This window comes from Tauraco erythrolophus, chromosome 19 (assembly GCF_009769465.1).
Source record: "Tauraco erythrolophus isolate bTauEry1 chromosome 19, bTauEry1.pri, whole genome shotgun sequence".
In the NCBI taxonomy this organism is placed as follows: Eukaryota; Metazoa; Chordata; class Aves; order Musophagiformes; family Musophagidae; genus Tauraco; species Tauraco erythrolophus.
The window spans coordinates 12,360,506-12,384,639 of NC_141483.1; the positions used below are offsets into that span (position 1 = coordinate 12,360,506).

At 58.7% G+C, this 24,134-nt stretch overlaps 1 protein-coding gene across 2 annotated transcripts in view; it reads left to right on the plus strand.

The window, feature by feature from the left end:
* Nucleotides 1-24,134, plus strand: part of NCOR2 (nuclear receptor corepressor 2) — a 173,227-nt gene that overhangs the window by 101,204 nt on the left and 47,889 nt on the right. For both annotated transcript variants that reach the window (XM_086623675.1, XM_086623676.1), the window contains exons 14-16: nt 11,029-11,153; nt 12,067-12,239; nt 15,194-15,256. In XM_086623675.1, the coding sequence (XP_086479801.1) occupies nt 11,029-11,153; nt 12,067-12,239; nt 15,194-15,256 (361 nt within the window). The remainder of the gene's footprint in view (nt 1-11,028; nt 11,154-12,066; nt 12,240-15,193; nt 15,257-24,134) is intronic.

Below are 24,134 nucleotides of genomic sequence, written 5' to 3' on the forward strand. Positions count from 1 at the left end.
TGAAAGGCACACGCATCTGATGGCTCATTATGTGTCATATTCAGGCTTCTGAGATGAAGATCTTTTCTAAAATAATCCTCTGCGTTCGGGTAGGAAAAATGCCATTTAACCCTGAAAGGGGGGAATCAATGGGAAGAGGAATGACTTCCAAGTGTGTAATTTCTCATTGAAAAAAAAAAAAAGAAAGAAAGAAAAAGTTTGCGTCATGGTAAAACGATCTGATCCAATATTCAGTGTACAGTAATAAGCATGAATTTGCATGAGCTTGTAATAAAGGCCCTCGTGCGGATGTGTTGCCTGGGGGGCTGTCGCGATGGCTCTTTGGGGTGTTTCAAAGAGCATCACTCCACGAAGGGCCCTGATTCTGTAGCGGGGGGCACCAACACTGAAGCTTGGCAATTAGTGCCTTGTGCTTCACTCTCTGGGCAAGCTGTTTGGCCGGGCAGTGGGAGCGCGGGCATTGGGCTGAAACCGTGATGGAAGAAAAGTGACTTTATTTCAACATAATTACTCTGTGTGGAGCGTGAAGCTTTTATTCCAGAATAAATCCGCTTTGATTTCGGATGAGCGTTGCCCACATGGCAGCGGAGCGGCCGCAGCATGCTGGTTACGCTTCCTGCGGCAGTGCCGTTGAATTCCTGGGGGGAGAAGCCGTGGGGTTGCCGCGTGGTGCCGGGACGGGGAGGCAGGCAGCCGTCGAGCCAGGCAAAGCCGCCGGTGCTGTCGCCAGCGGCGGGTCGGTCGGCAGCAGCGACGGGCGGCCAGAGGAGCCGCCTGCCCGCCCTGAGGGTGACTCAGAGGTGGATGAAGTCACACGCCGTGGTGGATGGACGCAGCCCGCAGGACGTGCCGTCACGCCGGTCCCCCTCGGCGTGGCTGTCAGACGGTGCTCGTATTCCCCGACGAAAGGGCCCCATGTGTTAGCGCCGGTGCTTTCGAGGATATGCTCCGTGGCACTTGGGGAGGCCAGAGCCGCCCAGATCCCCCTTCCTCTGCCGGGGAGCGGTGCCGGCGCTGTGCCAGTGGGGCGGGGGCTGAGGCGTGACCTGGCCGGGCAGCTGGCGCAGTCCCCTGCCAGAGCTGACGGCCTTTCCCAGGCCCACCCTCTTCCCTACCACTTGCCAAAACCCAAATCAAATTATCCGTCCCGCCGGCTGTCCCGCCCTCCCCAAACGCAAACCGTTCCCCTCGCCGACGCCGATAAACAGCCCCAGCCCGGATTTTTATAAACAACCCACTGGCTTTTCTCGTGGCAGCGCTGTCCCAGCAGCGGGGCTACCAGGGGCTGCCGGGGGTCAGGGCTGCCAGATGGGCTCTACGTGCCCGTGGCTCCGGGTCTCCGTGCACCCCAGTGCTGGAGCAGAGCAGCCGCCATGGCCCAGCCTTGCCCCGCCGTCACCTCTCCTCCCTCTGCGGGGATCAGGTCTGCAGCTCGGCAAACCGCCCCTTACACCACAAATTGTGCGTGCCCCCACTCCCTTAACCGCGATGGCTAACGAGATGCATAAGGAGTGTTTCTTTTCTGGGAAGCATTTGATTTTCATCAATCCGAGGAGCGGCTCCTCGTTAGCGACAGAGGGTTTGACAACTTCTCTTTCAGACGTGGGGAGATACTTGTCATAAAATCCTGGTTTAATAATGCAGCACATCGTACAGAAACAGTTCCTGGATGTGGCCAGGAAACTTTGCTGTCACAAATACCAGTAAATTGTTCTGCAAGTATTTAAGCCTGTGCATTTTAAAGGGAATTTTAAAGGGACAGTCTGTAACGGAGCAGTTTGTGTGGTTGGAAGCAATGCCCAGGGTGTAAGTGTTGACACGCGGGTTCGTCTTTGGCCAATGGGGTGTTGCTGCAAGGTGGCCCTGCTCGCCATCCCATGCCCCAGCTGCTGTCCTGTCCCTTGGCTCTGCCCCGTCCTGCTGTAGCGTGCAGGCTGGACCTGGTCAGCTCACTGCTGAGATGCAGAAAAAAAATCCAGACAAAGCTAGCCGGCCCCCAGAATCCTCAAAAGTGGTCCAAAACCATCCTCCTGGAAAGCAGTGGGCTTTCCGGGAGCACAGAGGGTCATGCTGGAGCGTGTTTAGAGGCAACAGGTCCTGCTCAGCAGCTAGGGGTACACAAATTGCAAAGAAACTGGTTTCCAGCAGGAAAAGTGGTTGTTTCTGGGAAAACACCTGTGTCTCGGGCTTTTCCTGCAGCTCAGCGTAGCTCGGGCACTGCGGTTCGCAGGGCAAGCTGACGGTGGTGCTGGACGGCGTCACAGGCGAGGGTTCTGCAGCCTGTCCTGTGCTTTGCTCTCTGCCAGGGCCTGCGTTCCCCTCTGTGCCTCAAAACAGGAACATCCGCCAGCCCTCTCCGGGGTGCCGAATTGCCGGGTACCGAGTGTGCGGTTGGGGCCGGTGAAGGGCTGTCACCCCGGGACCATCACTGCCCTGTCACAGGTGAGGTTGAGCATTGGGGTCCCTGCACAGAGGTGGCGGGCGAGGTGCAAGACAGGCGATGTTTGAGCCGATACCGATCCTGTAACTCCATCAGCACCTGCTCTTTCAGTCCGGGCTCCCGTCGCTCCCAAACCCTGTCCCCCAACTCTGCCCTGTAAGGTGCATCATGCCCATTCCTCCATTATGAGGGCGCTGAAGCTTTCCTGCAGCCCTGCCACCCCTCTGGGCAGCATAATCGGGCAAACACAATGGAAACTCGCATTCCTGAAATCCCAGCTGCACTTTTGGGGGTGATTAAATGAGAACGATGTGGCCATATTTGGAAAAAGAATCAAAGGATGCGTTGCCACGGGAGGATGGCTGCTCAGTCCCCGGGTCCCAGCACAGTCTCATGGGCTGCTGACAGCACAGGGACGGCAGAGAGACCTGCAGACTTGGAGTGGGGACGGGCACCGGCAGGCGGGACGCTCAGCCGCTTCCCTTCAGTGTAGCGCCAGCACAGGCTGCTCATGGACCACTTGCTCATGGACCTGTTGGCCACCACAGCTGGGCTCTTCTGCACAGCTTGATCACATCTGCAGTGAGCAATAATAAAATAGTCACTTAAAAGTGACGTGAACCCGCCATTCCGTTTGACCCCCGTGTTTGGACTCGTGTTTCTCCAGCAGCAGGTCGATGCATCGTCCCAGCGAGCACTCCACCATGCCTGTGCCCATGTGAGTGCTCCTCGGGACGGGGGTTTGGGATCCAGGCCGGGCGTTACCGAGCCCGGTGGGGGACAAAGAGAGATAGAAGCGGTTGGATTTTGAGACAAGTTGTTACATCTCTTGTGATCCAGGTTTGACTGGGAATGGACGGGAAATAGGTCATGTCAAGGCTAAGTTGCTTTCTAAAGCAGGCACAGCTGAAAATCCCGAAGAAAGCTGCTTCTGTGAGGATACGGGGCTTGCTTTTCCCCTGTGCGTCTGCGGAGTGTTTGGATGCTGCTCTGCATCCCACGAGCCACCGGCCCAGCACCTTCCTCAGTTGGTAGGGCTCCGAGGGGTGTCAGCATGCAGACAAGGGACTGCGAGCAGTAGGGAGCGTGGGGTAAAGCAAACCACAGGGAAGAGAAAACACATGTTCCCTGCCTGGGACAGAGCGAGGGCTCATCGCCGCCGCTTCCAAACGTTATGCTCTCTTCCCCTCAGGTCATTTTCCCTTTGCAAGCAATCACATCACTTTTTAAAAAACTCAGTGATGACCCAGAAGAGAAACATTTCCTCTTATGGAAAAGCCCTCGGTGATTTAAGGAGACATCCAAGCGAGCAAGGTCCTGTAAAAATGATTTCTGTGCTTCACTGAGATCAAGGAGCAGGCAGTGGGAAGGCATCAGCACCTACCGTGCTGGGCTGAGCTGCGCAGGGTCCCCTGCCCAAAAGGGTCCCATGCACAGAAGGCTCACGGTGCTGCCTGAGATGAACCCTCACTCGTGTACATGCACTGGATGCGGTCGTGCCGTGGTCCAGCGAGTGATGCTGCCGGGTCCAACACCCATGCAGTCCCACAGCCTGCCCCTCTCCTTGTCCCTGGCACGCTCCTCACCATGCTCCTCACCCCCAGGGCTGGCAGCCTGGACCACTGCACGGGGCTTTCCCAGCCCAGCTGCAGCTACCAACTCTGTGCTCCTGGCACCAGACGTGTTCTGTGGCCTGTGGTGCTTGTGAGCCGGGCTGGCGAGCGTGAGCAGGGTCCAGTCAGTCCCTCCCAGGACGCTGGGCACGGCCTCGGCATTTTCCGTCTCTGCCGTGTAACAGTTGCTGTCTTGCCGCCTTTGTTGTTCACGGTGAAGGAGCAGCACAGCCCTGGGCCGTCACAGCCGGAGCTGATCCGAGCGAGCTCCACGCTCGCTGTCGTTCTCCTTATCAAATCCGAGCCTGGCCCTTTGATTTTCCAACTCGCTTCCGCAGCCAACAGCGACAAACCCAGCCCCGGGTTGCAAGCGATCAAAGCCAAGTCGCCGGCAGACATTCCTCTTCCTCTCCTTGTTGTTTTGGCAGCGGCTTGTTTTGCTTTGTGGTTTCTCCCAGGAGCGGAGGGTGCCACGCACGGTCGTGAGAAGCCAGGCTGCGCGGTGGTGGGTGGCAGCAAGGGCTGAGGCGTTCCAGACCCGTTGGATCAGAGGCTCCAGGCCCTGGGAGTTGGCTACATGATACATATGTGTATTTCTAAGCCGTCCTCTCCGTGCTCCGTATGCAACCTGCCGCCGTGGGACGGGTAGGGAGATGCGGGGAGCACTGTCTGTAGCGGCCACGCAGCGTCAGACTGTGGCGTCAGGTGCCTCTACCTCTGCCACGGCATTGGCAAACAGGGAAGGATGGTCCGGGGGAGACCTTGGGTGCCCGGGCAGTGCTGTGCTGGAGCGGTGGGAGCTCGGTGGGGCAGCCCCTGCCCTGGCTCTCGTAGGTGTGACCTGCCAGAGGGCAAGTTGGAAAGCAGGTGGAAGGATGGATGCGGGTGGTGGAAGATGGGATGTCCCCACGCCATGACAGTGCCGCGTGGTGCCAGACCTGCTCCTGGGAGAGAAGTTCTGTGCAGCGTCCAGCAAGGCTGGGGAGAGGAGTTGGAGCTGAGTGCCAAGTCCCGTCGGCTGTGCCTCAGAGCGCAGTGCATCCTGCCCCGCAGTGCTGGTACCTGAGCACACGGGACGTTCAGGGTGATGCCAGCAGGCGCCCATGCACGCACATGGCCGTCGCAAATGTGTTGGGGCTCCTGGAGATGCAGCAAAGTGAACCCCGGGCGTTCCTGGCCAGCGTAACGTAGGCCTTTTGTCTTCGGCTTATCTCGAGCTGGTTTTAATTTGCAACTCCCTGATTGCGTGCAATGACCTCGGCCTGAGCCTGCTCCGCAGCCAAGTGCCCCTGGAGAACATCGTAAATGCCTTTGATCTGAAGTCACCCACGGGAGAAGCGAGGAGCTGGCACCCCGCACGTGGGAGAGGCGGCACGGCCGAGCGGGTGCTGCCAGAGGGGACGGGGCTCACGCCGGCAGGACGCAGCTCCCTCCATAGTCCCTGTTGAGGCAGACTTAGGCACAGCGCAGCAGGGAGAGGGTTGGCACACGTCGCGAGCCCGAGGTGAGGGCTGCAAAGCTGCCTTCGAGCAAAAACCCCAGAGCTCGGTGCCTGTGATGCCTGGGGATGGGCTCGAGTGGCACCGAAACAAGTTGCCTCGGAGCTCAGCCTGGCACGCACAGCACGAGGGCGTAGGAGGTGGTAGTTTGCTCCCTCCTCGTTTAAGGAGCGAAGAGGAGTTGGTGGTTTCTGTGGTGTGTTCATCTTCTGTAAGAGCCAGGGCACCATAACGTTGGCGATGGAGGTGATGCACCTGCTGGCAGCCGAATAGCACCCCTCGTGCAGGCAATCCACCCTCGAAACCTGGCATGAGAGTGGGGAGATGTCACCCCCAGCCGTCTCTTGGGCTCGTGGACGAGCTCTCGCACAGCGCCATCACCGTGACCCGAGATGGTTTCCTGCCAGCGCATCCACCAGCAAGCGATGTGGCCAGGGGTGATGAGCGGGTGGTCCCAGGGCAGGAACGGGACTGGGGCTGCCAGGGATGAGCTCAGCTAAACATCCTGGGGAGAGTCACTGTCAAACAGTGGCCGTGCCTGTCCCTGTCTCCAGCAGGACCAGAACTGGGGGTCAGAGCCGTGCTGGCAACAGCGGGGTTTTGGTGCATGTTTTGAGGGCACGGGTGCCTTGGTCGCAAGGTGCACGGTCTGGCAGTTAACACCGGGATGCCCTGCGGGCACCATGGTTTCTGCGCGGGGCTCTGGCGTGGTCCCAGGTCCTCTGCTGCAGCCTGGCACATCTGGGGAAGGCAGGAGCAGTCGTTTTCCAGAGGTTTGCAAGTTTGGAAAATAAATAGCCCTGTGCCGTAGGTTAAGCTTGGCATCCTGGCGGATTAATCACGCTGGCTGCAGCCAGCACTGAGAGCCCCGGTGACGAGAGCTGTGGTTTATAGATGATGATTCATCGACTCGACTTAGAGCGACCACGTTATTCCAGCAGATTGCAAAATCATAAGAGGAATGTTGTGGTTAGTTTACGGCTTAACTATGCAAATCGTCAGGAAGCCTTCAGAGCCGGAGAATGTAAGGCTCAGCGCGCCCGGATGGCTGGGCGGTGAGCAGGGGCCGGGAGCCGGCGATGGGGCTGTCGGGGACCGGCCGCTCGCAGGAGCCGGGGAGCAGGGAGGTGAGTGATTTGGGGAGAGATGAGGATCCGGAGCTCAGGACGAGCATGTGAGTGGCGTGCTCCAGAGGTGGGGGACGCGCCGCTGGCTGGGAAGGGGTTTCTGGCTGGTTTTGCCGTCTCGGTGCCAAGGCAGCAGGCGTCTCCGGCGGGGCTGGGGAGGGTGAAGGTGGGGAGCGGCTTCCCCCACCTCCTCCTGCTCTCCCTGCTTCCAGAAGCAGGCAGAGCCTCGGCAGAGGAAGTAAACAGAGTGGGAGGAGCTGCACCTCTTCCTCGCCGGGGCTTTCTCCCAGCCAGACCCACTGCCGGGACACGTAGCAAGTTGGTCGGTTCTCAGCAGAGCCAGTGTTTCGGGGGCTGGGACCTACCTGGAAGCTGGTGTTCCCCAAAAGTGCACTTGGAGCTGGAGCTTTGCGGCGGTTGAAATCCCCGTGACGTGCCAGCCCGATGTTGCTCCGGAGGGGAGCCGGGCACCGGGGCGAGCATGCGTGCCTGCCTGCGGGCCTCGGCAAGGGGGTGGCCGACGGTGCATGCTGCGTTCCCGGGAGGACTGGCAGCGCTCTGCTCCTCTCCAGCTGCTCCGGGGCCGGTGGGAAATTGGAGTAGAGGTGAGCAGATGTTTGTAATTACAGAGTAGCTCATGCCAGAGCACGGGGAGCGTGCGGGGAAGGAGGCCGCCCATCTCTGTGGGCTCGGAGCAGGATCGGTCTCGCTCACGCTCACGCGTCCCCTCGTGCGATTTGTCCCGGGGCCTTTTTAAATAAACAGGATGTGTTGGCAGCAAAAACAAGGAGCAGCGATGGTGAGGAGGAAGGGCAGTCTGGCAGTTAGAGCGTCCAACCTGAGAGGGAGGGACAGCCCTGCCCTCTGCCACAGGCATCTTCCCTGGCCTCCGGCACATCCCTTCACCTTCTTGCACAAGGTCGGGAGCACGTACCTGCTTCGCCTCCGGGGGGTGGGTGCCTCATCCCCGGGAGGGGTAGGGATGTAGGTGGAGAGAGGTTAGAGTTTGCCGGGAGCTGAGCAGTTTTGGTGCTGGCCTTTGGCATGTCCACTAAGAGCCGACCCACCTGCTGGTCCACCTCTAACCGGGGCAGCGTGAATCAGAGGGGAACGTCGGCTGGTAACTGGGGAAGCATTTCCTGGCCTGTCACGCTTTGGGATGGCGTCCCGTCCCTTGAATCATCCAGAGCTGGTCCATGTCCAGCACTAAGAATAGGCTCCCTGTGCACCGCAGGGGCAGCCGCATGCCGGGGCTGGGGTGGGAGGACCGGCCGGCTCGTGGGTTCCTGGTTTGTGGGTTCCCGGCACTGTGCCGTGCCATGGTCTGGCTCTGATGCTGGATGATCTGAGGTTTGGGGTAGAGCATGTAGTGCACGATGGGCTGAGGCAGCTGCCATGGTCGGTCCCCCCTCATTTCCCCATGTGCCGCTTGCAGCTGAGCTCTCACCCAGCTTCGTTTGGGACCCCGGGGTCCCCTCTCCCCCCTAGAGCGCCATGTGCTTCGGCATCCCTGTGGCCTCCAGCTGAGCACATCCCCCCAGGTGGGATGTAAGGTGGCATTCGTCAGTGTGGCCGTCCCCACAAGTGCTTTTCGGGGTGTTTGGGGGTGCCCCACCGTGCGGCTGAGGGCTGGCACAGGAGATGAGGTGTCACTGCAGCTTGCCAGGGTTCACAGCAGCCTTTGGCCAGGAGTCTTCTTCAGACGAGGATGTGAATGCAGCCATGGATGGAGCGGGGGACACTTTTCCCCACCGTGACCTCATGGTGATGGTGCTGCCCGATTTATGTATTTCAGCCTGGCAGGAGAGGGCTGGCAGGTGACAGCCATTCCATCCCGTCCCATCCCGTCCCGCTGTGTGCAGGGTGCTGTGCCCACCCCGCTCTTACTCCTGGCATCGGGCACCCAGCCGTGGCCAGAGCAGGGCAATCACTAGAGGGCATCCTTGGATCGAGATGCTCCTCTGCGGTGGTAGAAGTCCTAATTTGATGTCCCACCAGGCTGAGCTTGACACCTTCTGGAGGAGAGAGATGCGCAGGTGCCCACTGAAGCCAGGCTGGATGGGTTTGCCTGGCCTTGGCATGCCGGAGCTGGGTGGGTACCTCTCTGGGGAAGCACCTGCGTTGCAGCATGAGTCTCCGCAGCCACTCGAGCCTCTCCCTGCCTTTCCAAACCTGCTTTTGCAGGCTGGTGTGTGGAGCTCCGGCATCGCCACCATCCCAGCCTGTTCCTCTGGGGAAGAGCTGCGATGGCTGCTCGGGGTGACAGCCCCCTGCTTCGAACAAGCACAGAGACAAGATGAGATGATGCTAAAGGTTGCCTTGGGAGCCTGCGCCAGTCCAGTGCTGGGACAGGGACTCGTGCGGTCGCAGCTGGGTTTACAGCTGGAGGAGAGCTGGGTTTTACATTCTGGGGAGCTGGGATCGCCAGGATGCAGCGTTTCCCCCATCCCTCAAAAGAAAACATTCACAACAGGGTGGTAGAAAGAACATGAATCTCGTGTGGGCTCCTCTTCTTTGCCAAAGAACTTGGTGAAGGGAACACAGGTGGGTGGTGACAGCCAGGGCTGGGGCAGAGCCTGCCCTGCTGCCCGCCCAGCCCTTGGAGCTCCCAGCCGTTGGAGCTCCCAGCCCTGACCTCGTGGGTGTTCATCTGGGCTGAACCCATGCTCGGGGCTCACCGCAGCGTGACTCAGAGGGAGTCAGAGAGTTCAGGGTGGCGCTGGGGAAATGTGTGACAGATGCCCCTTGCTCCTCTGCCCCGGCATGGGTTTGCCCGTCTCCCGGTGCTGGCAGACTTGTGGGCTGCCCCTGCTTCTCTGCGGGTTTGGGACTGGTGGGGACAGTGCCTGGCACTGCTGCTTGGCCTGTTGCTGCAGGAGATGGCCCGTTCCCCAAGTGTTTGAGATGTATGAATGCAAAAAAAAAAAATATTTAAAAAACAAAGATCTTAAGTGACCAAGTGCTCACCCCAACTATTCCCCAGCTGTTCCTTCTCTGGATCTCCCCGCCTCGCCATCTCATGGAGCCATTCCTGGGGGTTCGATGAGGATGGGAGCTGATGTGGTACGGATGTGTTCGGCATGTGTGCCAGCACTGAGGTGCCAGCCAAGCCTGCCGTGTGTGTGCTGCGGAGTGGAGGTCCTGGTGGGACAGCCACCTGCATCCCGGCACAAGGCGGAATTGAAAGTCTGCGGGGATTTGGTGATGGCAGCACCTGTATTTAAGGACTTGTACTGAACCAGGACCTGAAAGAATGAGAAGCTTTTTTGTTAAACTGCTCTGAAGGCCGTTTTCACAGCTTCTCACTTCAGCACCAGCCCATGGGGCAGAGGGTTTAGCTCCCACCCAGTGCTGCTGCTGCAGGAACGCCCATGTTCAAGGCAGTCTCCCAGCTCCTGCCGAGTGGGGACAGGCCAGTCCCCTGGCTCAAGGGACATGGGCTGAACAGCTGCGTACTGGCCAGACCAAGCTCCTTGGGACCATACTTTTTGTTGATAAACCTGCTTTAAGGCAATTTTCTCCACTCCGTTACGTCACCGAACCCTTTCTCAAGGGCTGGTGGAAGCCCTGCAGCTTGGACAGGGGCTGGGTGAGTCTGGGTGGGTTTCCTGGAGTGGGCAGCCCTGTATTAGCCAGGGGCAGGAAGGTTTAATAAATCATTTCCTCTTCCAATTTCTACTTCTCCATGAAATGCCTCTCATTTGCTGGTCACCAGAGGGAAGGGAGGTCAGGAGAACCAGGCCTCCCCAGCATCCTTCTTCCTGCAGCTGTTGAAACAAAATCCAGGACTGTTATAATCACTGGGTCCCTCCCTCAGCTACCGCAGTGCCGTCAGGCCGAGCGACGGCCGTGGCGTTGCAGCAGTTGGGTACACAACCTCCGCCGAGGGTGCCAGGCGGTGCCGAGCGGGCAGGGAGCCGGGCATCTTCCCTCCTCGGTGACATGGGGCAGTTAACTTTCCCCGTAGGCTGTGTCAGATGCTTGGGAAAAAGTTCACAGTGTTGGTATCGCTGAGCCTCGGGGCATCTCCGGTGCCCCCGGCTCCTCCATGCTCCAGCAAAATGCAGCCCATCAGCTGCAAGTCATGGCTGATGTTACTAAGCCATCATCTAGGGGGTCCAGGGGGGTAGTTCTCACCTGCCTGCCTGATCCCAAACTACCTCCGATCTCCCTGGAAAGCTTTCAGCCCCCATGGCCTCCGTAAGCCCCTGCCTGTACCCTCTGCCTGCAGCGTGTTTTCCTCTTGGCTGCTCATTTCGCCGCATTTGTTTAGGTTGGCCCAGGTGCTGCGACGCATCCACCTCAGCCCTCACGGGTTTTTTATTTATTTTACATCTCTTGTTTTGCAGCAGCAGCAGCAAATGCCCCGGAGCAGCCAAGAAGAGAAAGATGAGAAAGAGAAAGAAAAGGAGAAAGAGGGAGAGAAGGAAGAAGACAAGCAGGAAACAGAAAATGACAAAGAAGAACTGACAAAGTAAGGATCAGCCCTCCCTGCTCTTTGCTCTTCCGTCTTCAGCAAGGGCTGGGGATCTGGCAGTGGGATGCCACACTGGGATGCAGCACTGGGATGCACTGTTGGGACGTGGTGTGGTCCAGGGCTGGCTGACTCCGTGCAGGACCGTGAGCACCCATCCTTCCACATGGAGGGAAGGGCAGAGCCTGCTCTCCCCTTCGTTCCTCTTCCTTTCTGCTCCCAAACTGGGAAAGCAACTCTGATACGTGCTTTTTTTTAAAAATATAAACCAAATCGACCCACAAAGCCCCTCTGATCCTCCAGCTTGTTTTGTTGCAAGAGCCTCTGGGAGTCAGAGGAGCGATGCGGGCACAGGCGAGCGTGGCACTTCCCTGTTAGCGTTATCGATGTCAACATGAGCGCTCCCAGATGAAGGGCTTCAGCCAGCCCTGCCTCCCTCGTGCCGAACCAGGAGCATCGGAGCCGTGACAGGGAAAGGCTGGCACGCAGACCACTAGCTATCTGTAATGGGCTTATACTGGGTTTAAAAGAACATCTGGCTTCATTATATCTAGGCTGCTAAGACATTTACCAGCAGGTCCCTTTCAGGAAGATAAATGAGGAGGAGGCAGGGATGGATTTGAATGGTCTGGTATTAAACCTGTCTCCGTCAGGTCTCTGCGTGCACTTGGTGGTGGAGCTGCAGCCAGCTGCAGAAAGAAAACCCCACCGCAAATCACCTCGCCGCCAATCCCGCCTGCTTCCAGCCGGGAAGAGAGCCTGCGTGTGCAAAAAAACCCCACAGACCTGCCCCCACAAAAGACCAACAACAAAAAAAAAGCGCCCATCCCCAAACACGTGCAGAGAAATAATTGCTTGACCTAAAAACCAGACCAACCCAACAACGTTTTTAATTCTCTCCCTGTTTTTGCAGAGACAAGAACGACGACACGTCCGGGGAAGACAATGACGAGAAAGAAGCTGTCACCTCCAAAGGTCGTAAAACCGCCAACAGCCAGGGCAGGCGCAAAGGCCGCATCACCCGCTCCATGGCCAACGAAGCCAACAACGAGGAGGCGGCCGCCCCGCAGCAGAGCGCGGAGCTGGGTGGGTAGCGGCACGCGGCGAGACCTTGGCAGGGCTTTTGGGGTGGGATGGGACATCACCCTGCTCCGTCCCCGCTCACAGAGGAGGGTTTTCCTTAGTGAAATCCTCCTTTTCAGGGGACAGCAATGAGATTTCTCTATCCCATGAGTTACTCAGCACGGTTCACCCAGATAAAGCAGAGGCTTTTGCAAACCTGGGTTGTCCTGGCTGAGTGTTAGTGGGTTTTACAGCCACAGAGGGAAAGTATTGCAAAAGACAAAAAGGGAAGCGGTCATTTTTAGCAGCACAATGACTGTGTTCATGCAGGGCTCGTGCACCTCCTGCACCCTGAGATGTTTCCTCTGTGGCATCTTGGGCTCCGAGTACCCTCGAGTTCTGCGCAGTAGTCTGCTCTGCCCTCCTGGGCTTGCCAGGGTCTCCACCGGTTCTTCTGCCCTGTCTGTTTTCAAATTTGCCCGGAGCCCGAGCAGCTGCAGCCTGTGGGGTCTGTCACCCCCCTGGCCTTGGGAACGGGGCTGGTCCCTTCCTCGTCTCTACAGCTGAAGGATGTGGCGAGGTGGCAGCGGGTTACGGCTGCTCAGGAGCCTTCACCCCGGCTGCAGTCGTGCTGTGCACCCCAGTTGGGCTTGTTTTGTCCAAAAAGCAGAGTTTCCCATGCTGGTCCTCAGTGGTCCAGCTCACCCCCTCCATCCGTAGTCAGCCAGGCGCAGTGGTCAGTGTTGTCCTTCCCGTCCTGCCTGCGCAAGGCTGTGGCCGGGAGTGGCTTCAGAGTGAAGTGGAGGAGGCAAAGTGTGCCACCCAAAACACAGCATCCAGGGATCACAGCCACGTGTGGCGGTCAGCCGGAACCGCAGGACGCCCCTGCGCCTGTCTCGGGCTAGATGGGAATTCACGGCAGCACCCGCAGCCCCACGTCGGGAGCATCAGTAGTGGTCACCCTTGGAAACTGCTCGTGTGTTGACTTGAAGGAGCCAACACACGGAGGAACGTGGCTGATTTTCCTCTGTTTTGTACTGTATCAAGTACAAAATTATTACTGCGCTCCCTAAGGCGAGTAGAAATAAAAGCAGGGTGAGTCCTCTCGGTTTCCTTGCTCTGCAGTTTCTTGCTTGTTCTGTTCCGTGTGCTATAAATCACCCGGAGGTGTTTCGCCTCCCTGTTCCTCTGCTGACAACTGGCTGAAGCCTTGATTGCGAGCGCTCTGTTTTCATACAGGCGATATAAATAGTTCCTGGTACAACGGAGCCCCGCTCTCCCTCTCGAACTTGTTAAGTAACGCTGCAAAGAAGCAGCAGATAATGCCAGTAACTTAGATGGGAATTTTTTTTTTAATCCCAGCATCTCAGAGTTCTCAATAAACTTCACTGCGAACACGGAGAAAGACTGTAGACCGTGTTAAATTGGGAAAAGGGAGTGAATTGATTCCAGTGACATATCTGAGCAATTGGTTTCACTTTATGTCTCTCCAATAGTGCTTTAATTTAGGTTGGCTAAGAAAGTTATTGCATTTTAAATACCAATTGAACATTAAAAAACAACACAAAACCGTATTGTGGTTTAACTGCAGCGTGCCGGAGCTCCCCGTAGGCATCTGTTTCATAACTGTGCAACCTCAGTAAATACCATTAATCAAACCAAACGGGCCGTTCCTTCGACGTTCTTTTACCATACAGTAACAGTCGTCCTCAGGCTGAGCGCAGGGCCTCGCACAGCGCGTTGGGGACGCTCACTCTTACCTAAACGAGTGTCGTGGCCCCGCTCTGTCCGTGGCCGGAGGAAGCGGCGAGGTATCGATTTCCCTCCCACTTGGCCGGCATCCCAGCGGGGACGGCGTTTCTGGGGGAGGCGGTGACCCACGCTCGCTCCCAGGAGGTGACACCTGTGGTCGAGCTCAGCTGGCTGTGAAGGAGGTTCCTCTGCCCGGTGCCATGGGCATCGGAGCCTGCAGTGTCCTCTTGCAGGGTCTTGGCTGCTTGTAGAGCTTCTCGGAAGATGCTTCCTTCTCTCCTCTCCCGTATCCTTTATCCTGAACCTATCGGTCTGTTTTCCATTTTAAAAGGACACTGTCAAAACATCTCTCATCACTGTTGAAATAATGCTTTGCCTGTTGTTTAGAGTAATAACCCCTTGGCAGCCTGAGCCGGAAATCTGCTTCCTTACTGAGTTGTTTTTTGCCTCTGACTCACACCCTGGTTTGTTATTGTAGGGTTTGCTCTAGTGCCAGGCTGCCAGCGGGACTGTTGCATAGTGAAGGCTTTATGCAGGACCTTGGTGTCCCCAGCACCGCACCTGGGGTGGGGGAGAGGGGGAGCATCAGGTGCTAACACCCCTCTCCGCCTCTCCCAGCCGGAGCAGCACGTCCCCCTGTGATGGGTGCTGTTCCAGGCGAGCCCCCAGCATTGCTGGAAGTGGCTCTGAGATGTCCGAGAGCCCAGTGATGGCACGGAGAGAGCCCGTGGTCAAGCACAGCCAACTCCCTTGACCGATGTGGTCAGCCACAGTCCCTGCCGAGGTGACGGTGTTTCTCCATCTCCGCCGAGGGTGTCGGTCCCACCCTGCGTCTGCCACCTCCAAAGCACACAGCCAAAGTCGGCTCCATCTTAGGTACCTGTTGTTGGCGGGCCAGAGTGCGTGGCACTGCACCAGCAGGAAATCTGCTGCCACCCTCAAGCCATCTGGCGTTGCTTCCAGTCCCAAAGTAGAGGTTTTGCATCACCGAGACGCATCCCAGGGGGATGCTGTGCATGGCGTACCGTGGTGTGGGAAAACCTTGAGATCCAGCACCGCGACAGTCTTCCCTGCAGCGGCACTTTTGCACTGCACGGCAGTTTGTTGTGCCTCCGGGGAACAGACTGCGGGACGGGGTTTGGGCATTGGGGCATCTGCTCCGAGCTCACTGGGCTCGCAGGTTCCCGCTCGCAGCTCACTGCTCTCCTTTCCTTCCTCCTTCCCAGCTTCTCTGGAGATGAATGAAAGCTCTCGCTGGACCGAAGAGGAGATGGAGACGGCTAAAAAAGGTGAGCTGCTCGTTTTCTGTCTCCTGTGGGCTCTGCTGGAGCTAACCCAGTGCCCGGGGTCGGATGGTGTCTGATCGTTGGAGTCGGTGCAGGGTGCTGAGTCTTGTGCTCGTCCCGCTGCTGGTTTGTTCCCAGCGATCCTCAGTGGAGAATCTGGGGAGGCAGGCAGTGGTGCGAGGGGCATGCTCGGCCTCTCCAGCCCCGGGGGCTGTGCCAACACCGGAGATGTCTGGGTTGTGGCCAGAGCCCATGCGTGTCCCGTGGGGCAGGAGCGGGCTGTAGGAAATGGGAAAGGCGCTTTGCCTGTTTCTTCTTGCAGCTTCTGGTGTCTGTAGCACGAGGTGCAGCTTCGTGCCACTCTCCGGAGGTTTGCGCTATCGGTGCGTTCTGTTCCAGACACACTGAGAGCGTCTGCCTGCATTCGCAGCTCTGGGATTTCGGGAAAGGATGGTGAACCCCGGCACCCCGCAGCCACGTGTCGGGGAGCTCGCGAGAGCTGGGGCTGCGAGCAGCGTGGGGTGACTTTACACCCTGGCACAGATCCAGAGCCTTTGCTGAGACCGTTTTTAAAAAGTGCTGAGTGTAGCACAGCCCTTCTTGCCACTTCCCCTCCTCGTGCTGCTCCTGCACCACCTCTTTTCGCTGCTTTAATTTTTTTTTTTTGCCAAAGTCACGTCCTATTGACGGGCTGTTGAGCTCGCGTCCCCAGCCCGTACGTCCCGCTTGCGTCGCTGCCGACTCTTCTGGCCTGGTGAGGATTGTAAATGGGAAATTAAAATGGAAATGAGTGCCGTTCGGGGATGGCGAACGCAAACAGGCGTGTGAGGGGGTTCGGCTCTGCTTGGAAAATGCACCTGCCGCCGGGATGGTGCTTACGCGTTGTGGAGTGCCGGCTGCCCAGGTGCCGATGGGAGCTGTGGACTTGGATTACTTTGCCTGTGAATATCCCAAAGCGTTTGGCTCACTCTCCTTTAAGCTGTTCCAACCCTCTTCACAAGCCGGTGCCAATCGTGCGTGTTGCTGAGCGGGGCTCTCTATAGATGCAAAACTTAATAGATAGACTTTAATCAAGCGAACTGGCCTGAGGCCAGGTAACGGGGCGAGCAGGTGCGGAGCAGGGGAGGGTCGTTGGAGGGATCTTTTCCGAGCGCCGCTTTGTTTTGGAGATCGCATCTGGTTGTTAAGAAGTGCCTCTTGCTGTTCTGCGCTGGATGCTGGAGGTGCGCTTGAGGAGTCTTAAAAGCAGCTGCCAACGCCTGTGCCGAGGAAGGATGAAGCGTGGGAGCACGTAGCGTTATTCCAGCCCAGGGGCCAGGACGAGGCAGGGAGATTTGCTGGTGTAAAGCCCGATGGCTGATGTTTTCCCCTCCGTTACAACCTGGGAAACTGAGATTGCAACACCAGACTTCTACAGAGAAGCCAAATTCCCCTTTGCCAGGAAGCAGACGCTTTAATGCTTCGAACTGGCTCTGTTTGGCATTTCCAGGGACCGGCGCGGTGGGGGTTTCCAACTCGTAGCAACAGTGAAACTCCAGAGGTAACCTCAGAGGCTGGAGGAGGCGGTGGCAGAGCCTGCTGCCAGCACTGCTGGGCAGGGGCGGAGGAGGCCATGGGCACCAGGCTTGGGGGAGGTTCGGAGACATGGGCACCATCCTCCTCACCATAAGGACTCAGCCACCCCAGCCACGATCTTCCCTGGTACCAGTCCGAGCCCACAGCCAGCTGGTTCAGGCAGTTAAACAAGAAAGATGCAAGTCCTGCAGAAAGTCAGCCCTAACACCCCGGGGTGCTCGGGCAGGTGGGGATGGTGACCTCTGCTCCCAGCACCCACAAGCCGGGAGATCAGCCTGCCCTTGCTGTCCAGCCCCAGCTTTTTTGTGCGTGACGTGAAACCCCACGTCGTTTCTGCTCAGGGAGGTAAGAGAAAACAGCGCTGGGATGGTGAGACGCCACAGTCGTCTGCTCTGCTCCGGCGTCGCAGTGCTGCACGGAGAGTTTCCAAGCGGGAGAAGGCAGGACTGTGTCTGCAAGGAGAGACAGTAAAGGGGAGTACCATGTTATTAAAGTTAACTAGGGGAACGAAAACCTAGCGAGAGGAAAGTTCTTGCTTAATGACGTTTTTATTACGCAGTAAACTTTGATTCACTAGTCTGTCAAAACGCGCAGGGATCGGTATAATGACGGGGCAGTGTGGTTTTCTGATATCGCCGCTTTGCACTGCGGCTATGATCCTAAAAGCAGAAGGTTTTGATTAACTGGAGTTGCTCAAGGATTTCCCCCCTTCCCTTCCCAAGGCGGGGAGTGGGCAGCACCCACGACTCTGCCTGGCTTTGCCAGTGGTCAAGGTGCGGAGGCTTTTGGCAGTGGGACAGAGCTGCTCCTTAAAGGACATTTAGGTGGCTCCTGGATTTGGGGGACCCGCTGGCAGGAGCCCACACGGGCAGGAGTTAAAGGCAGGCTGGCAGGGAGTTTGAGAGCGGGTTTATTTCCCCCCAGCCCCTCCGCCGAGTTTCGCCGGCAGCGCCCGGCGTGGCAGAGCAGCCGCGATAACGCCGGAGCTGAACTCGATGAACCGGGAGGTTTCAGCGTGACCTTCGTTACTCTTTATAGTCTGGTATCTGTTCTCGCCCCGGCTCTGGGTTTTCCCCTCGCCGTCTAACAAGTGGTTTTGTTCTTTGCGAAGGGGCGGTGTGGAAATGGCAGTTTTTTGCTCACGTGAGGTCCTGGCATGCCTTACCCAGGCTCTTTGCTCCTCGCCATCGGGGCACGGCGAAACTCGTGCTCTTCATGACTTTTCCCAGGCCAAGGAGCCAGAGAGGCCGCGGGGTGGAATCGGCACGCTGAGGCAGAGGAGAGTTGGGCACGAACATAAAAAGCTCTTGTCAGAGGGTTAAATAACCCTTGAAGACTCTCAAATAGTTCACTTTAGGTAGATGTAAAATACTTCCCTGGATACAGAAGGTATTCTTTCAGGGCTGATTTTCAGGTCTGCCAACAACTAACTCAGAAAGTAACATGAGCTTTGGACTGACCTGAGCCATTTTTTATTTCCCCATCTCATTCTGTCCACAAAACTAAAAAGTGAGATTTTAAAAAAAAAAAAATACTAATTTCTTCAAGTGAACACACAGCCAAACCCACTGACGCAAAAGCCCGCGGCGGAAGCCAGCCGTCTCCCGTCACCTTTTGAGCACAGCTGCCTTTCAGCACAGGACCCTTCTGGAGTCCGGGCGAGTGTGTAGACACACGCACGAGCGTGCACTCCTCCAGCTCTAGTTTGGGTTTGCAATGTTATTTCTGACAAGCCGCTGGCTGAAGGGCAGGAAGAGCCAGGTCCATGTGGGTCTTCGCGTTTTCCTCCATCGCTTCTTCCCAGGTTCCTTGGGTTCCCCCACCCACGTGCCTTCCATCCAGGCTGGGTGCAAGGGGAGCTCGGAGCTCGGATAGTCTGGCCCCGGCATCCGCCCACTCCGAGCAAGCCGTGTGCTCACCAGGAAGGTTGTACGAAGCGACATGATGGGAATTACCAGGATGGGGCCGCGAGGGCAAAACCACATCCGAGGTGGGAATCGGCCATGCTTGCCCTGGAAGAGGCTGTGGTCCCCACAGTCCCCACCGTCCCAGACTGGGGCTCTGCTGGTCCTTGGCCAAGATGTCGCCCCTGGGATAGCGCCCGTAGCACCGCTGCCTACCATGGCCCCCGGAGCTGCAGTTTCTGCCGCTGTTGACTGAACGTTTCTGGAGCACGTAGGAGCAAACTGCGAGGATTTGCTTAGTGAGTGTCAGCGAGCGAAACACAAAAGGCCTGTCAGGGGGAACTGCTGGGTAATTACTATAATTTACAGCCTACATTTTAATTTTCAGCATTATTTTTTCAACAATAAGGGAGCAGGAATAATATCCGAACCAGGTGAAGGGAGAGAGCTGAGCCCACCGGGAGTGGCTGATGCACATGGACTTGCTGCTTTGTGCCGGAGACTTGAGTTTCCCCGGCTGGACCAGAGGGGATGGCACCTCTCAGGGAGCAGGGAGGCTTCCCATCCCCTCCCAGCAGTCAGGCAGGATCAGAGGGTGGGGACACAGCACAGAAGGAGGGTTGTGGTAGGAGGGACAGGTCCAGGCAGATCTGTGGTCAGGGCATGGAGTGGATGTTTTGCAGCTGGTAGATGCGGTGCTCCAGCGACCAGCTCCTCCAAAGGGGAGACTTGGGAGCTGAGGGTCTCCAGCCGGGGCCAGCAGAGTGGGGAGATGGCACTGGAACTGAGCTGGCCGGGGGTCTTGAGTCCATACCCACACCTCGTTTGGTGGCACTGCCTCCCTCCAGAGAGGTGGTGTGATGGGGAGTTTTGGTGTAAGCTCCCGTGTAGCCACGGGGCACACCAGTGGCATGCTCGTGTCCAGCCACCAAAGGACAGGTCCAGCGGGAGCACGGCGGGCTAATCCTGGCCTCGCCTTCCCAAGGAAGGGCAAGCATCACCCGCTGCCGTGGCGAGAGCACGCTGAGCCAGCTGCCTGCGCGACAGTCCCTCCGGCAACGCCGCCGGCGCCTGCGGGGACGTGGGCTTGCTGCCCGCGCACTGTCCCCGACGCTTTCCTTGGCACAGCGTCAGGAACCCGGCGCTCGCCTGGCTGTGCCACCCACTGGCTCCACGGCCCTGGAGAAGTTACTCACCTTCCTTGTGCCTCAGTTCTCCCACGCGCTGCAAACCGCCCCGAGATCGGCGGGGGGAAGCGGCGCTGCGATGCACTAATTCAGCTCAGTGATGCCGACCACACTTTCGGGATGCCTTGGGCGGTGTCACTGTCTCCGTAGTGCCGGTCTTTCTCCAGGATGGGGTTACAGCACGTTTTGTCTGTGCCGTAGCCAGAACTGCCTCCACCTCTGCTCCCAGGAGGGAGCGTGGGTGCGAGCGGGGCTGGAGGATCGCACCAGGTACCGTCGGGCGTAAGGGAATGACATCACTTAGTTTTTCCCCTGTAACCTTGATCTGTTAATCCACGCGAGCTCCCATTAAGGGACCCTTTTACGGGTTCCCTCTGCCCCTGCCAAGCCCTGGGTGGAGCAGGACAGCTGTGCTGGATGGGAAGCCTTGGAACAGCTCTGGTAAAAACCCACAGCCATGGAGAGCCAAGGGGTGCGAGCTGACCACCCTCGCCTGCCACACTGCCCCTCCGCATCTCTCCGCGCTCCAAAACGCCGAGCGTGTGCTACTGCACGCTCCGGGCTCCTCATCCTTCCACCCTCCTCTTGCCAGTGCCGGAGCAGTGGCCCCTGGCCGCCTGCGCTTGGTGAGACCGATAGCCACACCAAACCTCTCCCCATCCCTCCTCCTCCGCCGGGACAGCGGCCACAGGGTCGAGGCGTGCCTGGGTCCCACGGCATCCTGCCGCTGCGGCACTGGGCTCGCTGATGTGCACCTCCCCGAAGAAAAGCGCCTTTGATTCACTTGAGAGCGGAGGAAACTATTAGCCCAGCTTTGTTTTCCTGGATCCCTCCCCCTGCCGCTGACATTCAGGCGAGAGCGAGGGAGACGGAAAGTGAGAGAAGGGAGGGCGGGAGCGGGTGCCAAGCGGCCGCACCCCTTGTCAGCTTGGGTCAGCGCCACGTTCGTTATTAATGCTCTGTCTAGAGGTCACATTCAGATGCGACGAGCCCCGGGTCAGCCAGAGGAACAGATTAGAGCTCACTCGCTGCTCCGCCACATACCGACGGCACCGGCTCCCCATCCCCGGGCTGGCAGGAGCGGAGCTGCGGCGCGCGGTCGGCTGCTCCCTCCCCTTCGCCTTTCTCCTGCCTTTTTTTTTTTTTAATTATTATTATTTCTTGGCAACGTCTGGCATCTCCTGAAACTGCACAGCCTCCCCGTAGCCCTGAGCTGCTGAGCCAGGAGGTGAGGTAGGGGAGGAAAGACCGGAGGCACTTCCATCCACCTTAACAACCGCGGCTGCAGCCGGCTGGAAAGCTCCAGCGAGCGAGCGGGAGGAGCGCGGAGGACGCCGTTTGCTTGCCAGCCTCACCGGAGAGAAGAGCGCTGGGGCCGGAGCATGTGTTCCCACCAACTTCTGGCATCGGGGTCAGGAGGCTCCCGCCTGTGACCTGGTTTCCAGCCTCGGCACCCGCTCGCTCACCGCTCTCGGCCGCCCATGGCTCTGAAATCCTCTCGCCCCCAGGATTTAAGGAACCGGCTTTGCTTTCTTCTCCGTCTCCGGCTGCTGCGAGGGAGCGAAAGCAAAATGCGTGGGGAGGGTGCGAGCGGAGCACTCGCAGCGCTTCGCAGCGGCTTGCTGTGCCCGGGGGGGCTTTGAAGAAGTGCCCCAACGCCCGCGTCCTTCCCAGCTCGCCTGCTGCACGCTCCGGGCGCGCTCCCTGCCCGCCAGAGCCGGACCTGGAGCACGTAAGTCTGGCGCTGGGGTCCAAAGGATGGGGTTAACCTCAGGGTTGCGTGGAGCTGCGGGCAGACCCTGCGGCCCGAGCCCCCGCCCCGAACGAGCACAGGGTTCGTGAAGATCTGATAACTCAGTTAGTCATAGTTTCAGTTGCGTTGCGGAACGAAGCGCCGTGCAATGCCGAGGCAGGCTGGCGTGGCGGGGAGCGCGGGGGCCGGGGGGCTGCCGGGACTGGGGGCTGCTGTGCTGGCGGAGCTCATGGAGCCAGGGGTGCCCGGTGAGCCGAGGGCTTACCCACACGTGCCAGGGTGTCTCGGCTGGTCCCTCCTGAGCACGCAGATGATCACGGCGTGGGGAAGCAGGTGTTGCTGTTTCGCTCTGGTTTTAATGTAACGAGAAGAGCGCTGGGCTCCCTGCCGGGTCCCGCGGGTAGGGGCTGCGGGCAGCTTCCTCCTCCTCAGCCCGGCACGGCGGCAGCCACCTGCCCGGCCAGCTGCCAGCTCCTGCAGCAGCGTCCCCGTCCCCCATCCCCACGGTGGGCAGGGGCAGAGCCAGCCTGGGCAGGGGAAAGGGCAGTCGGGAGCTGGCATCGCCCACGGCTGGCAAAGGTCACGCCGTGTTGGGGACCGCTGGTGCTGGCGGTCATCACCCCCTCGGCCATGGTCTCCCCTGTGCCAGATCCCGCTTCCCTCCACCGGACGGCGCGGCCTCTTGCCCACCGAAGCACCGGGGCTCACCGCACGTCGCTGCCAGTGTTCGCGTTTCAGGGCTTTGCCCAGGCGCAGCTAACGGCACCGGCACCGGCCGTCACGCTTGGTGCGGGGCCACCGGCGCAGCAAGGAGCAAAGGGGACCGAGCCTCTTGTTTGCTTTGGACGCAGCAGTGGGTTGTGACACAGGGGATGGGTTGTGACACAGGGGACTGTCCTGTTTTCCCCTGCAGCCTTCAGCAGCTGGGGGGGGGGAGGACTCCCACCCGGGCTCGTTATCTCTCGCACTTGGTGCCTGGATGTCCTTTTTTTAAAATTTTTTATTATTTTTAAGAAGTCCCAGCCTGCCAGCGGGGTGACGAAGGTGGTGGGTTTGGCTGGGAGTTGCAGAGTTAAAGCTTGAACTTGTTTCTTGGCTTGCCCCGGCCTTTTGTGGTGCTCAGCGCCGTGCGATGCCTCCGCTGTGCAATTTGATAAGCTCTGGTGCTGAGACGGGGCAGGATACAGGCGCTGGCTGGATGTTAACTCCTGCTGTGCTGGGCACTGCTGGTTTCCTCCAGGACCCAGGAATCAAGGATGGGGGTGTTTCATCTCTGCTGGGATACGTGGTGCTATCTCTTCAACACGTGGTACCCTCGCATGGGCGCACGGATCCTGGCCGGAGGTGCATCCCTCAGGCCCCAATTGCTTGTGGCTGCACTGAGGTTGGTCCGTCCTGGTGGGATGTAGTTTGTTGTTGGGCTGAAGCAGAGGCTGGGCTGGCCCTGAGGTCCAAGCCGGGGCTCGGAGGTGACGCGTGGCAGCAGCTTGGCTGATGGCTGGCAGCAGGGCCAGGCTGGGGCACGGCTGCCGCGGCCACCAGGCACAAGCAGGGCCACGCACGGGAGCCGTGACGTGGGACTCACTGCAGTCCCAAGCCCCACAGCATCAGAGCAGCCAGGGAGGGGTTTGGGGATGGACGATGGAGATGACTGGGCAGTGCTTGTTCCCAGGCTCCGTGGTTGGTGGCATCCGGGCAGAAAAATCCCTAACAAAAGAGGAAGATGCTCTTAGTAGGTTCGTTCCCTGCTGGTTTTCATCTTGAAGTCGCCTTTTGTGGCAGTACTGTGCTCCTGGTCTCATGGTCTCTGTGTCCTGTGCCCTACACAAGGTGCCAGGGAGGACCCGGGCAGCTGTTGGCTTGACGGTGTCATCACCAGGGCAGCCAGGAGCCAGCTGGAATGGCACGACCCAGCCCTGCCGGCAGCATCCTGCAGGCTGATGGCAACTCCTGCCCCACTAGGCGCCATGGGAAGGACCAGTCACACACTAGGAAGGGTTGCAGGCAGCGAGGTTTCATTTCCCGGAAAGCCTGGATGGTCCTCGCCCAGGTCACCTGCAGGAGCCCGGGATGGATGGAGCAGGGTGCCACTGCACCAGTCCCTGGGCTGCGGTTGTGACTCCCACCTCCAGCTGCAGCACTAGGGGTACCCAGACACCCCTGCAGAGACCGCAAGGACACGAGGTGCTGACTCGCTCCTCCTTCCTCCTCCTCCACCCTGCTGAGTTGCCCCAGCACTGGCAGGAGCCCCATGCTTGGGTGGCACTGCCTGGCCAGGGTTGGCAGCCCTTGGCGTGATGCCTGACCTGGGAAGGTGCTTTTGCTCATGAGCCTGCGATCAGCTCTCATCCCCCAGCACTTCTCTTCCCAGTCGGGACATCACCTGGGCTTTGCTGCTGCTTCCATGCCCGGGCTCTTCCTCCCCATCCGTAAGAGAACTCTGTGCTCCAAGCCCCTGACCT